The 14,782-nt window shown below is 38.7% G+C and overlaps 1 protein-coding gene and 1 long non-coding RNA gene across 2 annotated transcripts; one reads left to right on the forward strand and one right to left on the reverse strand.

Moving 5' to 3' along the window:
• The first annotated feature begins 4,025 nt into the window (after window positions 1-4,025).
• LOC141590918 (uncharacterized) lies at window positions 4,026-4,372 on the forward strand. Its single transcript, XR_012520546.1, has 3 exons — window positions 4,026-4,083; window positions 4,163-4,236; window positions 4,323-4,372. It is a non-coding gene; the product is annotated as an uncharacterized LOC141590918 (long non-coding RNA).
• Window positions 4,373-13,532: 9,160 nt separating this feature from the next.
• LOC141589771 (uncharacterized) lies at window positions 13,533-14,513 on the reverse strand. Its single transcript, XM_074410395.1, has one exon. It carries the CDS (start codon window positions 14,511-14,513, stop codon window positions 13,533-13,535), a length of 981 nt encoding a protein of 326 aa, XP_074266496.1.
• Window positions 14,514-14,782: the final 269 nt, after the last annotated feature.

A 14,782-nucleotide genomic window follows, 5' to 3' on the forward strand; every position in this document is an offset into this window, starting at 1 on the left:
AATCATATCCTTCACAATTCAAAGAGCATTTACAAGCCACTGTAATTTACACAAATTCTAACCTAGAATACGAAATTAAAGTAAAAACAACCGATCATCATTCATTTCAAGTGACCAATAACTCATTTCAAAAGCCTCAATAAACCTCTCCTCCATATCACGTTGATTATATATATACGGGCTGAGGCTGGTGATGCTCGGCATTGCGGCCACTGAAGCGGCGGATCAAATCAGCAAATCTATCAGTAACCCGAAAGCCGAGAGCGGAATGTGTAACTTGATGATGGGGTTCGGAGTTTTGCGACCGACAATGTTGCGAGTTATTTAATTGAAAGATTTTATTATAAAACGATATGTAAAATTGGAAGGCCCAGGAGATGGGCAACCTTATGTTCACGGCAGATCACAGTCTCACACCCATTCGGTTACAAATATTTGTGATATATCCTTACCTTTTAAAAGGGAGAACTTGGCTGCACTGTAGCAATGAATAGTGCACAGCCAAGTCTCCCCTCTGCCGTTAGATTTTCACTTTTGATCCCCTCCCTCCATTTCTCCTTTAACTCACAACCACTTTCTAACCCGCTCATTCTCATCCACTCTCTCAATGCTTCTCTGTCAGCAAACCCTAGATCTCATCCAAATCGAAAAATCGATGATCCCCTTCAAGGTATTTCCTCAAAATTTCATTTCAGTTTGATTTAATTATTATTTTTGTTAGGATGTTATAATGATTCCTTTGTTGGATATTGGTTGTTCTTGGTTGTTGTTTGATCTAAACATGCAAATAGTTTAGATTATTATTGTTATTATTATTCATTGTTGCTCGTCCTTGTTTGGAGTTTATTAGTCTCAGCGTTTTTGTTCGGAGCTTATTATTGTTGTTGTTGTTGTTGTTGTTGTTGTTGTTGTTGTTGTGGTTGTGGTTGTGGTTGTGGTTGTGGTTGTGGTGGTGACTGATGATGGTGGGGGATGTGTGGCTGTCGAACTCTTCATTGTTTTTGAGTATAGGATTTCCGGGTATTTGCTTACGGGGCATGAGGTTGTTGTTGGGGAGTGGCTTGAGGCGGAAAATATTGTTATTATTATCATCATTGCCTTTACTGCTTTATTCTTGTTACTGTGTCACTATTAGTATTGTTGTATTCGTTTTAAGGTTCTAAATTTTGTTCTTTGTTGTTCTAATTGCAGTTGTCGTTAATTCTGGAGATCGGGAGTACAAGGCGGCAATCGAGCCTCATTTTAATTGCTGCAACAATACTTGGTGTGTGTAATGGTAATAGGTATGAGGTGTCGTTGCTGAGTATGGTGATTGGGTCACCAACACTAATGTATGAATATTCGCTTATCTCTGCTGCTTTTTGGTTTAACCACTGAGTTTCATTTTGATATAGGAACCGAATATGGTTGGGAACATGCTGGGATTCAACGTTTGTCAAGGTTGTTAATATGAATAAGGGAATAATGGATTTTGACGCGGTGCTTGCTATGAGTGGCAGGTCAATGTACTTCGCTGGTTAGTCACTTGCATATATATTTTAGCCTGTTGACACTGGGTATTTTCGTGTTGCGATCAACATGTCTTTTCTAGATTTCTAAGTGGTACACTTTACAACCATAGACTTCAATCCTTAGCTTACAAATTGCCAGGGTGTCTTTTAGCCGGCCTCTGACATGTCGAATCACCTTTTGGGTTTGGAATCTCATCCAACTTTTACGATGGTGGTGCTGCTAATGATGCATGCGACTGATTTTTTCTGGGCCATACACGACTTCCTTTATCCTTTTTGGGTTAGTTTACTCTTGTTTAATATGGGGTTTTTCCTTATTTCCATTATCTATCTTATTCTTCTTGTTGTTGTTGGTTAGTTTACTCATCGTTTCCTGGGTTTTTCCTTTCTCTCGTTGTTTATTAGTCCCCCCCTCTCTCTTCCCTCCTCCCTTTTTATATTAGATTAGATTATTAACCTCTTCCTCTTTCTCATTTTCGTATTTTAGTCAGTTGATTGGAGCCATGGAGATGCTCCTGGGGCTGGAATCTTTTCCAACTTCTGATTCGATTCTAAAAGGTAAAGGTAAGCGATTTGCCTATCAATTCATTGTTGGTTTCGAGGTATTCACTTTCCTTATTGTTGGTGTATTGTGTATCTTTACTGTTTGTGTAGTTTGATGTTTTATTTAGCTCGTTTGATTGTTCAGTTGGTTGTATGTTTCATTTTGGAGGTTCAATTGTCTACATGTTTCTCCTTGTCGTTTACTATTGTGTTTTTGAGTTTCTAGGCCAATTATTTATTGGGGCTGGAAGTGCGGTCAACAATATAACTTTTTCTCAAGTTGGAGCTTTGTTTAATTCTCCTAAAAAGGTCAGCAATATATTTTTTTCTCCAGTTGTCTCCCTGCTCATTTTACCGTGTCCCATTACCGTTTGCCCCTCTTTTTTTTGCTACCGAACTGAGTATTTGCAGGTTGCTGTCCGGTTTCCTTTAATGAGCTTCCACATTTGTCCAGACGTTTTTTTTCACAATATTAGGTGTTTGTTTTTCGTTCTCCGTTGGCCTTCTACTTATAAACCTGTGTTTGTTTGCTAAATTGTGCAGCTTATTGCAACAATTGAGTCCGGTGATTCGACCTGAGTGGTTCCCTTCAGCTCCAATTCGACAAACCAGCGCCTTCTCGGGTATCTCATCTTACCTTATTTTTTGTTCGTTACTTTGTGAAAGAGTCTCATCCTATTTCCATTTTTATGGTCAATAATTTTGCAGCTTTCTTATTTTGATTTTATCATCAATAATCTTGGTTTGATATATCTTTAGTTGATTCTTAGGTGATTCCCTTTGTTGTTTACTATGTTCTCCTTCAAATTCGGGGTTTGCTGGAATTGCTTTTAGTGCTTTTGAAAGGTTAGTGAATCAGAACGATGTTTGTTGCTAAATTTGTTGATTTGTTTAATTTACGGTCTTTCTCTCCTTGCTGTTGGTGTTAGTTCTATTTGCTTGGGAATTCTCGGTCGACAAATGTGAAATTCTTGGAGCGGTCGTAATGGTTTGTTGTTCTACTTGTCTTCTGATTAGTGTTGTCGTCTTTGTGTGTAAATATCTACAAGTTTTGGCTCTCATTTAATTAGTGAATGATGCTCTTAAATCTCCTAAGCTCCTAAGAGGTGAGCGATTTAACAGGCTATTTATTGTTGTTCTTAAGTAATTTTGTTGTTGGCTATTTTTATGTCGGGTTAAAGGGGCGAGTTGTCTGTATTCCTCAAGAGATCGTAATGGGTTATTCGTAGATTTGTGTTTTGGTTACCATTTAATTAGGAGGGAATTTTCCCATAACTCCTAAGAGGAGAGCGATTTAGCAGCCTATTTATTGTTGTTTTCTAGGACGATCAAATCTGTTGAGGAAGAATATTAAGCTCTTTCGTGATATAGATATTGGATATTTAAACCGTGTCAAAACAGACTTCCTCGTTCTTTTTATCTCTCCAGTGATTCCTATTACTCTCATCACCCTGTCTCTCTTTCCTTTTCTCCTATTTCAACTTCTTTTTTAATTTATTTTTCGAGGGTTTTTTTTTTTTGTTTTGTGTTCATCTTCAATTCCTCAATTATTATCTTCATATTTGATAGACAATAATCATACAATCAATTAATTAAATGTCGATTAAGACTCTTTCGCCTCTCTATCCTTCATCGGTATGTCTCAATTTTTCTGTTCTATCCTTGTATAATTATTTTGCGATTTATTATGTTTTTTTTTTAAATTGCAATTAATTCAGCATTATCTCTGCTGAACTTGATGAAATTAACATGTTTGTAATTTGTACAGAAGTTGAATTATTTAGTTTACCAAGTTGTATCAAGTTCTGTCAGTTTGAATTTGTTTTGTTAGGTTTGGGTGGATGCAATTGTGCACTTGTACTCCGTACTATTAGTGTTTGTTTGGTTGCCTACCTAATTTATTGTGAATTGAACATCTTAGGAATTGGGAATCGTTTCCAAATTCATATGGAACTCTAATTCTCTTATGACACGGTTGATCCAAGCTTATACTATCCTCCTGCCACGGGTTATGGCTATTATTGTTCAGGTAATGTGTCATTGTCCTTGTATGTGTGAAATTGTTCCATATTGCATGGGTCTCATGTTCCTTTATCTTAAATTGGCAGGGTTTGAATCATCTGGTGAATGGGATGAACAACATAGTGTTTTTGGTTCAGATGGTGCAGATGTGCAATATATGGTGAGCTTGGTCATTTTGTCTTCTTAATTTTTTGATTGGGTTCTTTAAGTATTGTATCTCTCGTAATGCTTCTCTTCTCTGCACAGGCTCAGGGTACACAAGCAGAAAGCTTGCCTTATTTATATTATTATACGCCTAACTATGGTTATTGAAAAGTTAGTTTGAAAACCAAGCTTGGAAGAGGGAGGATATGAGATGCTATATAAAACTCTATTAGGAAACTTAAAAATCGCGACGCTTTCTTATTTTTCTTCTCCCCCGAACAAAATCTTCCTTTATTGTCCAAGAATAAGAAATATTCTAGAGGTTTTTAAGACTAATGTGTTGTAGCTTATATCGTGTGTCGTAGGATTGTTATACATGTGTTTATTCTTTTCATGCTTCACTTGTTGATCGTCTCATATGTACTTATTGGTTTAAATAACAAGAATCTTACTATTGTTTTTGCAGCATTATATCCGAGTTCGAGCAGAAACTCAAGTTTGACGACAACCTATTGGATGCTTTGGATGTTAACTAGATTCTTATATTTATTACAACTCTCAAGATCGTTACTAGGCTTATGGGTTAAACAAGCTTCATGTGGAGTGCAAATTTCTATCCACATGCGGGAATGTCCTAGGAGGAGAGGTTCATAATTTTTTAAAGTTAGTATAGTTTCTCGGTGTGCACATTATCTTCTTTTCTAGCAACTTTTCATTCTCCTTGTACTGTTTCTCCTTGAGCTACAGATTAGTTGGTGAGTAGGAGGCAGGTCGTTTGTATGTCAATACTTACTGACGGTAACAGTATTAAAAGCCGCGCCTATTTATACTTGCAATACTCATGACGTGTTTTACTACCGTGTGTTGTATCGTGCACCTTTACAATGCTTTCTGAGTATCCATGACGTACTGAACATCGTATGGTTCTTGCCGTTTACTTCAAAATCATACCATATTACTCACAATACCAAATTCCTGGCAGTAGCGGAAGCAAAAAAAAAGCAGCTAATTCCTGGCAGTAGCAGGTAATTAGTACGGAGTAACATATAGCTACTAGATGTACCCTATCTATTGTGTATAAGTAACTAATTTTTCTGTAAATTTTTTTTGATAAGGTAAAGAAACTAGATTGATCGAAAATCAATCTATACCATCCTTGCGGATGAGAAAGGTAAAAGAAAAATTAAAGATTTTTTTTTTGTGTTAAGGTAAAGAAATTAGATTGATCGAAAATCAATCTATACCATCCTTGCGGATGAGAAAGGTAAAAGAAAATCAAGGATTTCAAGATGCCATCATACAGGCTTACCAATAAGAACCACAAAATAGAACCGCCTAGCAGCAGAAATCCAAGGAAGAAAGCTAAAAAAACCACGAGGGAGATACAATCTAGGGACATAATAACAGATAATAAAAAAGAAACAACACAATAACGTAGGGAAAACAGATGCGACTAGAGGGCTTCTACTAATAAGGCGTGACTCGCGTGAGCGATCCATTGCGGTGGTCTGTTCAAAACATGGAGGGCTCCACTATCATCCATGCATAGCCTAGCATGCTTGGCTAACATATCTGCAATAAGGTTAGTATCGTCTATCTTCGAAGGAAATTTTGCAAGCTTGGAAGCGATCCTTTAGCGCCCTGCAATCATATATGAGGTTTGTAAGTCGAGACGATTCCACAATGTCCAAGGTAATGAGATTGCTAGCTTGCGCACACTCAGTAGCAAGCATGACATTGGTCCGACCCGCTTCCAAGGAGTAACAGAGGGCAATCCGGATAGCAATCAACTCAGCACATAAAGGGCCTTCAGCAAAAATAGTCTTCCATCCGCCACCCGTCCACATACCGTTATGGTTCCTCAACCTAAACCCAATTCCTGCATGGTTACCACACGAAATCCAAGAAGCATCCACATTTATTTTAATAAACTACCTTGTTCTCCTTATATACATTCCCTACTTTGTCCCATCATAAATTCATAATCCTATCTATCATGTATATTCATACCTTTATTATGACTTTCTTCCTATGCGATGATGCCTACCCACAATAAGGCAGTTACGCTGCCAATATGGCCGCTACATGGTTTGACCCAGATTGGCAAAATAATTCACAAACTATTCTATACACAACGCACGTCACTTACACGGTATTTTGACGGGATTTTATAAAAGGTTGTTCAAATTGGGGCTCCGCGCCCGGGAGGGCGCGGCGCAACAACTAGTATCTTATAAATATACAAAGGATGGCCAAAATAGCTTATAGCTTGTGGAAAATCGTTTACAAGAGAGTGTACTGTATTATCCTACTGTTTCTACACATTTTTGGAACACAAATTCTCATTGAAGACATGACATATCCGTCACAAGCTGAAGACGGATACCATTTTACCTCACAATGTACCCACTTTTTCTCTCTCTGCAACACTATTCATGTGGTCCCCTTTCTCCACTAACCCATTTTGTTACCATTTTATCTCACAAAATATCCGTCACAAATGATAACCCGTCACAAGGGAGACCAATTGTTTTTGGAATATGATAAGCTATGGTGTCCCCTCCGCGCTTATAACAAGACAACACGAACTAGAAACAAAGTTGGTAAGAAACTGAATTACATCTTCTACCCCTAGGCTCCAAGGGCTACTCGTCTGTCGTCTCGATAGCCTTCTTAAACTCACCTCATTAAGTAATTACGTTACCGACTGAATTTAAATTAAATTTAAAAATAAGTTGTAGCCAGGAGTTGAACCTGGAATCTCAAACATAGAAGATTTGCCGGTGTGCTACTACAACTTTGTTGTTTAGTTTTAGGAAATTTAAAATATTAACTTAACATGCATGCTTTCAAAAAAGGAAAATAGTACTCCTTTCATCTGTAAGACTGTAACATAAAAGATTCGATAGAATGGTAGGCATCGGATCAGTAGAACCGGATCGTATTCGGTTGAATTTGCCGATTGTTGGAAAAAGCGATAAAAATAATCTCTAAGTTCGAAGATTTGCCAATGTGCTACTACAACTTTGTTGTTTATTTCAAGGAAATATATTAGATATATTGTACTCCCTCCGTCCCGGTCAATTGTTGTCCTTTCGTTTTGGCACAAAGACCAAGGAATGAGGAAAAGACCAATAACTAAATGACAAGTGGAACAAATTGAATGAGAATGATCAAAATTACTCATCAAGTGCATTCTTAAAATAGAAAGGACAACAAATGACTGAGACACCCAAAAATGGAAAAGTACAACAAATGACCGGGACAGAGGGAGTACTTTTTTAGATGATTAAGTATCCCCAGTTATTGAGTTTAAACGTAAGCTCCCTTCCTATCTAGGAAACTTTTACACAAATACAAGTCACAAATTATAATCTGTTTTTAGAAGTGAATTACACTAATGGCAGGAACAAAGAGGTGCGCCATGGAGTTAAAGAACATGAACAAACAAGAAATGACGAAAAAGTTCCAAGATTATCGAAAAAACATAATTATGTGCCTTAATGTTGAGAGCTCGATATGCTGGCCTCATCTCCAAGTCATGAGAAGAGACAAAGAGGCTTGAGGTGAATAAGAAAAGGCGTGAAGAGAAAACAAGAACTGAAGAACTATTAGAGAACCAATGGCGGCCACAAGAAGAAAGACAGGCGAACTGAACAATTTTAAGCCATCAATAAAATTGTTTGATTAATTTTTCAAGAAAAGATTATGTAGTTATAGTTGTAATTTAAGCGAAATTTGATCTTCTCGCAGGGTGGACGTAGCTGGCCTGTTTTACTGGTGAAGCACGCAAATCTTTGTGTCAATTTTATTTACCTTCGTTATTTATTGTTCTTATCAGCTTTATCATTTAATTATTGGGTAACGAGACGCCTCCGTTACAACAAAAAACTTATGTTTAAACATCATATCACTAAAAGCGTTTAATGAAAGAAAGTTGACAATAACTTATGTTTTCTTAACCTTACAAAGGTGTAAATAGTTGTTCTTAACCTTACAAAGATGGTAAATTTTATAATAACAAATAAAAAGCAATTAACATAAAAAATATGTTGTAGCCAGGAGTTGAACCTAGAATCTCTAAATTCAAGGATTTGCCAATGTGCTACTACAACTTTGCTATCTAGTTAAGGAAATATATAATTATAACTTACAGTATCTTAATTTCCTAGATTGATAAGTATCTATCCCCTATCACATTTGATTAAAAAGAGTTTAAACATAGGTCCTTTGTTGTAATTCTTACTCGCTATATTATATACAGCATACTCGAATCATTACTCCAACCATTACTCTGCTTATGACAAATTTTATCTTAAAAAAACCCTAAAAATTGTTTTTCTTTTTAAAATGACAACATGAGGAAGTGAATCACAATAATGGCAGGAACTATTGAATATTCAAAGGCATTAAGCGCCTCAATGTTGAGAGCTCGATATAGAAATATTATACGGAGTATATAGAAATATCTCGTCCTTTTCGATCACCTCATGGCATATGGCGACATCATTTAGCCTTTTGTGTTCGATGACTTAGCATCATCGATTGGCCTGATGATGACCTTGGAACTGGTTGTCCTTTGCTTGGTCGCGGACTGACAATTCTAGAGCGTGTTGGCTGTCCTTATTGAATCTCATCAACTAGTTTACCATACAACAAGCGGGAACAAAATTGAACCTAGAATCTCTTATAATTAGATTTGCCAATGTGCTACTACAACTTTGTTTTTTAATATTGAAAAAATAAACTTATATAAAAACAGAACATAAATCCTTGGAAATTTTGGCTGTACCTAGATTTGTAGTAGGATTCTAGGAATAGTGTGATTTTGCAAATATCACTACTACAAATTAAGCTCAAGCGGGAACAAAGCCAGCAGATGATTTTTCATCGTACTCCTTATAATTTTGTCAGACTAACAAAATATTAACTCTTTCATCATTCATAATTTTGCAAATATATATTGAAAATTATAAATAACAATATTTCCTAAAACTTCTGAAGAACAAATATAAATCTTTAGAAAGGAAAAAATATAAAAAAAATTTGTAGCTAAGAATTGAACCTAGAATCTCTTATAGTTTGGATTTGTCGATGTGCTACTACAACTTTGTTTTTTAATATTGAAAAAATAAACTTATATAAAAATAGAACAAAAAAACCCTTAGAAATTTTGGCTGTACCTGGATTTGTAGTAGGATTTTAGGAATAGTGTAGTTGCTAAATTACGGAAACGTGAACCTTGCCTCTTCCATTACGTTTATGAAATATATATAGTACATACGATAGTTAGGGTTACATTACTACGAGCCCATTACAATCATAAGACGATACTAGGCTAAGGCCCATAAACACGACTCTGTTATCCCCTCTCAAGTTGGAGCACAGGGATTCAAAATGCCCAACTTGCTAACTAAGAATACAAACCGAGACACGCCAAGCGACTTGGTCAAAACATCAGCTAATTGCATCGAGGTAGAGACGTGGGACGTAGCAATTAAACCATCCTAAATGGCGTCACGAACAAAGTGACAATCAATTTCAATGTGTTTGGTCCGCTCATGAAACACAGGATTGTGAGCAAGATGTAGAGCCGATTGACTATCACAGGATATATGAACCGGAGAGGGATGAGACACTCCAAGACATTCAAGGAGGCCACGGAGCCATTTAACTTCACACGTAATCGCAGCAAGTGCCCTGTACTCGGCCTCAGCGGATGAAAGCGCGACGATGGGTTGTTTTTTGGTTTTCCAGGAAAGAGGAGACGACCCGAGAAAAACAAACCAGCCCGTGAGAGACCGTCGAGTAAGTGAACAAGCACCATAGGCGGAATCACACCAACCTGAGAGTGTCAAGGAAACACGAGAACTCAAGAGGACGCCTTGACCAGGTCTACCTTTAAGATATCGAACAGTACGCAATGCGGCATTCCAGTGGTCTTTACGAGGTTTGCTCATAAATTGAGATAGGATGTGTACTGTATAAGACAGGTCCAGCCTAGTGACAGCCAGGTACACTAATCGACCCACGAGGCGACGATATTTTTCAGGATCAACAAGGAACTTACTTTGAGAGGAACTCAGTCGATGACGTTGCTCAAGCGGGGTGGATGCCGGCTTACAGCCGAGGAGACCCACTTCAGCAATAATGTCTAACGCATACTTCCGTTGGCACAGAAAGAGGCCGTCGAAACTACGACCACTTCAATACCCAAGAAGTACTTTAATTCACCCAAGTCTTTCATATGAAAAGAAGAGTTCAAATATTCTTTAAAGCTGGAGATAGCTTGCACGTCATTTCCTGAAATAATCAAATCATCGACATATACTAACACATGTAATCGAACATTACCTTTCACATATGTGAACAGTGAGTAGTCAGAATAATTGTGAGAGAACCCATACTTCTTCAAGGCCTGACCCAGCTTAGAGAACCAACACCGCGGCGCTTGCTTGAGCCCATATAAAGATTTCCGGAGCCTACACACAAGCCCTGGAACCGAGGATTGAAAACCCGGGGGCAGCCTCATATATACCTGTTCCTCCAAATCACCATGGAGGAATGCATTATGAACATCCATCTGATAAACCGGCCACTTCTTTACTGCAGCAATAGCGAGGAATGCACGGACAGTGGCAGGGGCGGACGCAGGATTTTCCTATAAGGGGGGCACAATTTTTTTTCGTCGCGGAAAATATCTTTTAAAAATATGGTTGCGATAAACTCGGAAAAATTGATTATCAAACAATGGAATTTCACGATGGATTTTTAACATCCTTGATGCAAAATTAGTAAATTTTGAATGAATTTTCGAAAATAAAACATAATTAAAGTAATTAATACAATACCCTTATAGTCTATAGATATACTAGGGTACAAACTCGAATGAAAATAAACCATGATTTAAATATAATAAAAATAACCTTAAATTTCTGGTTTATCAATTTTAAAATTCCTCTTATAAACAAAAATGAGAGTTGTAAAAGTGGTACTACCTTGAAAACTTTGATAAGGACAGTGGGGGTTCGAACCCCACCACCAACATAAACATTTAATTTTATATAACCTTCTACTTCCACTTTGATAATTTATCAAAAAAGTGTAGGCAATGGGAGTCGAACACAGACCTCCGCACAATTTGTACATAACTCTTACCACTACACCATTTCACCTTGTTGATGTTATAGCCTATGTTAAATACTTATTATTGATTTTTCGGATCTCATGGTGGGCACGTGCCCACCCGGGCCCCCTAGATCCGCCCCTGGACAGTGGTCATCTTGGCAACCGGAGCGAACGTCTCATCATAATCGACCCCCTCTATTTGGTGATTACCGAACACGACTAGGCGAGCTTTTAATCGTTCAATAGTAGAATCTGCCTTATATTTTATTTTGTACAACCACTTACTACCAAGAGCTTTCTTCCCTGGCGGATGTTGAGCCATGGTCCATGTACCATTATCAATAAGAGCTTTCATTTCCGCTTCCATGGCCTTACGCCACTCCTCACTTTGCACGGCTTCTTTAAAATTGCGGAGCTCCGTGTGCGTCATCAAGGCTGCCAGGTAAGTACGATAATTGGACAATAATGTGTGACTAGAAAGATAATTAACTAAAGGATATGGCGTACCTGAGAGAGACGATGACACGGTGAGCGAGGATGCACTGGACGAACTACTACCATGGCCCGGAAGATTAACAACATAGTCTTGAAGATGTTTAGGAAGTGATTTGGGTCGATGTCCACGACCCATCTCCGCAGGAGGGACCTCGTCTTCAACCGTGGGAGTGGGGTCACCGGCCTGGGCCGTGGAGGATGGGGGGTAGGATCACTAGCGTCTTCTTCAATACTATCCCAATCAATGACAAGATCGTCCGAGACCTCTGTATTTGTCGAAGTCGAGGGCACTGTCGAGGGCAATGGGTCCAAATATGGGAAATTATCTTCGTAAAATGTAACATCCCGTGAGACAAAAATCACGTCGGTCAAGATCATATAAGTACCAGCCTTTATTTCCGGAGGGATATCCCATAAATATACATTTACGACCCCGACTAGCAAACTTGTTACCCCTAGCTTGTTGATTATGAGCATAACATAGGGACCCAAAGACTCGTATACTTTCAAAATCCAGGGGTTGACCAAAAATCATCTCATACGGTGTCACACCATCGAGAATACGAGAGGGTGTACGGTTTATCAAATACGCAGCGACTAAGGCACATTCACCCCAAAATTCGATAGGAAGCCCGACTTGGAACCGCAAGGCTCTGGCAACATTAAGAATATGTTGATGTTTACGCTCTACCCTCCCATTTTGTTGAGGTGTCCCAACACTAGACAACTGAAACAATATCCCTGACTATCGAAATAAGTCTTTAATGTGTTGAACTCCGTCCCATTAATTATCTCTCCTAACAATTTTTGTATCAGCTTGTCTTTTGAGCATAGCAACAAATAGCATGAACTTAGCATATACGTCAGTTTTGTTGTTCAACAAGTAAATCCACACACCCCGAGAAAAGTCATCGACCGACGTTAAAAAAATAGCGCGCACCAGAAGATGAGGGAGTGTCATACGGACCCCATAAATCACAGTGAATCAATTCAAATGCACACGAAGCTTTATTATTACTTAACGGAAAACTATTACTAATACGTTTAGCTCGGTGGCACACCTCACACGGCTTTGACAAAGACTGTTTATTATTGCGAAAGAAAGGAAGTAATTGAACAACTTGCTCAGACGGATGTCCAAGGCGCTTATGCCATAAATTAAAAGAGGATGAAATGGCTATGGTGCTCAGGACGGTTGACGACAGTGCTTGATTAAGGTAGTATAGTCCATCCAGGCGATCACCCGTGCCAATCATCTCCCTCGTAGCCCGGTCCTGAATAATGCACAAAGCCGAATTAGTCACAAATTCACAATTAAATTCGTCACTTAATTGTGAAGCAGAAATTAAATTACAAGTTAATTGAGGTACATAAAGCACGGGTTCAAGAAAAATAGTCGAGGTTAAGGTCACACGACCCACTTTCGAGGCACCAATTTTCATACCATCAGGCAATCCGACAATTCGTTGAGGAATATTTCGCACATTACAAAGAAGATCAAAATTACCCGTGACATGATGAGAACATCCCGTATCGATAAACCACTTACCAGAATGAGTGTGAGAGGGCGTACCATACACAGTGACTAGAAAAGCAGACGACACAGGTTCTTTGACGGCGGACGAGGTTTGTACATTATGGCTGCTCTCGACCTTGGAAACATTTGTGTCAGCAGAACTACTACCCGCATCACGAGACTGGTAACCTCCTCGCCCCCCCTGCACGACCTGGCCCACCCCCACGGCCACGACCAGAACAAATGCCACAAGTGGATTTAGTAAGACCTTTTTGTTCATACCACCAATCAGGTCGCTCATCCATCAAATCGAAACACATACTCCTATCATGACCATCCCGATTACAATTGTTACAACGAAGCTTTTGTCTTTCAGTCCGATTCATTTGTGAGGGTGCTTTTGCAGGAGGTCGAGTTTTGGAATTAACATGAAAATTTGCAATTTCAGTGGCAGTTTCATTCGCTTTATCGATACCCCTCACCCTCTCCTCTTGACTAATCATATGAAACTCCCTAGCCACAGTGGGCAAGGGATTTTGGGACAAAATAACAGAGCGAAGAGAAGCATAAGGGCCGGGAAGTAAACCGAGTAAAAATTGATGGAGACGGTCAGAGTCACGACGAGCAGCGTATTGTTTGCTACTCGTGCAACTGTTGCAGCACTTGCAATCTATGATCGGTTCATGTTGATCAAGATCGTCCCAAAGTTGACACAATTTTCCATAGTAAATAGCAACTGACATACTTTCATTTTGACGACAATCACGAATACGAGCCTTTATTTGTTGAATTCGAGAACCATCAACGACGCCAAAACGCTCATGAAGATCGTCCCATAAGCGTTTTGCGTTTTCGTATTTAGGGAGAAGCAAACGTACCTCGGGAGAAATCGTGGTTCTCAGCCACGAGACTAACATTGAATGAATGGTTTCCCAGTCATCGGATGTGCACGGTGCTTTAGGTTCGTTAATGGTACCATTAACGAAAACGTACTTACGACGAGACTTTAAGGCAACACGAATGTCATGAGCCCATTCATCGAAATTGTCTAACGTGAGACGAATAGGGGTGATAGAGTCACCCGGTTTATCTTGTGGACCAAGATAGTACGGGGAAGAGGCATCGATTTTGGTACTACCTTCGCCGTTTGTCATGGCGGCTAGGGTTAGGGATTTTAGGATTTTAATCGTGTTTAGTAGTTCACTGATACCATGCTAAATTACGGAAACGTGAACCTTGCCTCTTCCATTACGTTTATGAAATATATATATAGTACATACGATAGTTAGGGTTACAATACTACGAGCCCATTACAATCATAAGACGATACTAGGCTAAGGCCCATAAACACGACTCTGTTAGTAGTGTAATAATGTTAACTAGAAAAATATCAAAAAGTTCAACAAAAAGTAAAAAAGAATTT

Source organism: Silene latifolia, chromosome 7 (assembly GCF_048544455.1).
Source record: "Silene latifolia isolate original U9 population chromosome 7, ASM4854445v1, whole genome shotgun sequence".
In the NCBI taxonomy this organism is placed as follows: domain Eukaryota; kingdom Viridiplantae; phylum Streptophyta; class Magnoliopsida; order Caryophyllales; family Caryophyllaceae; genus Silene; species Silene latifolia.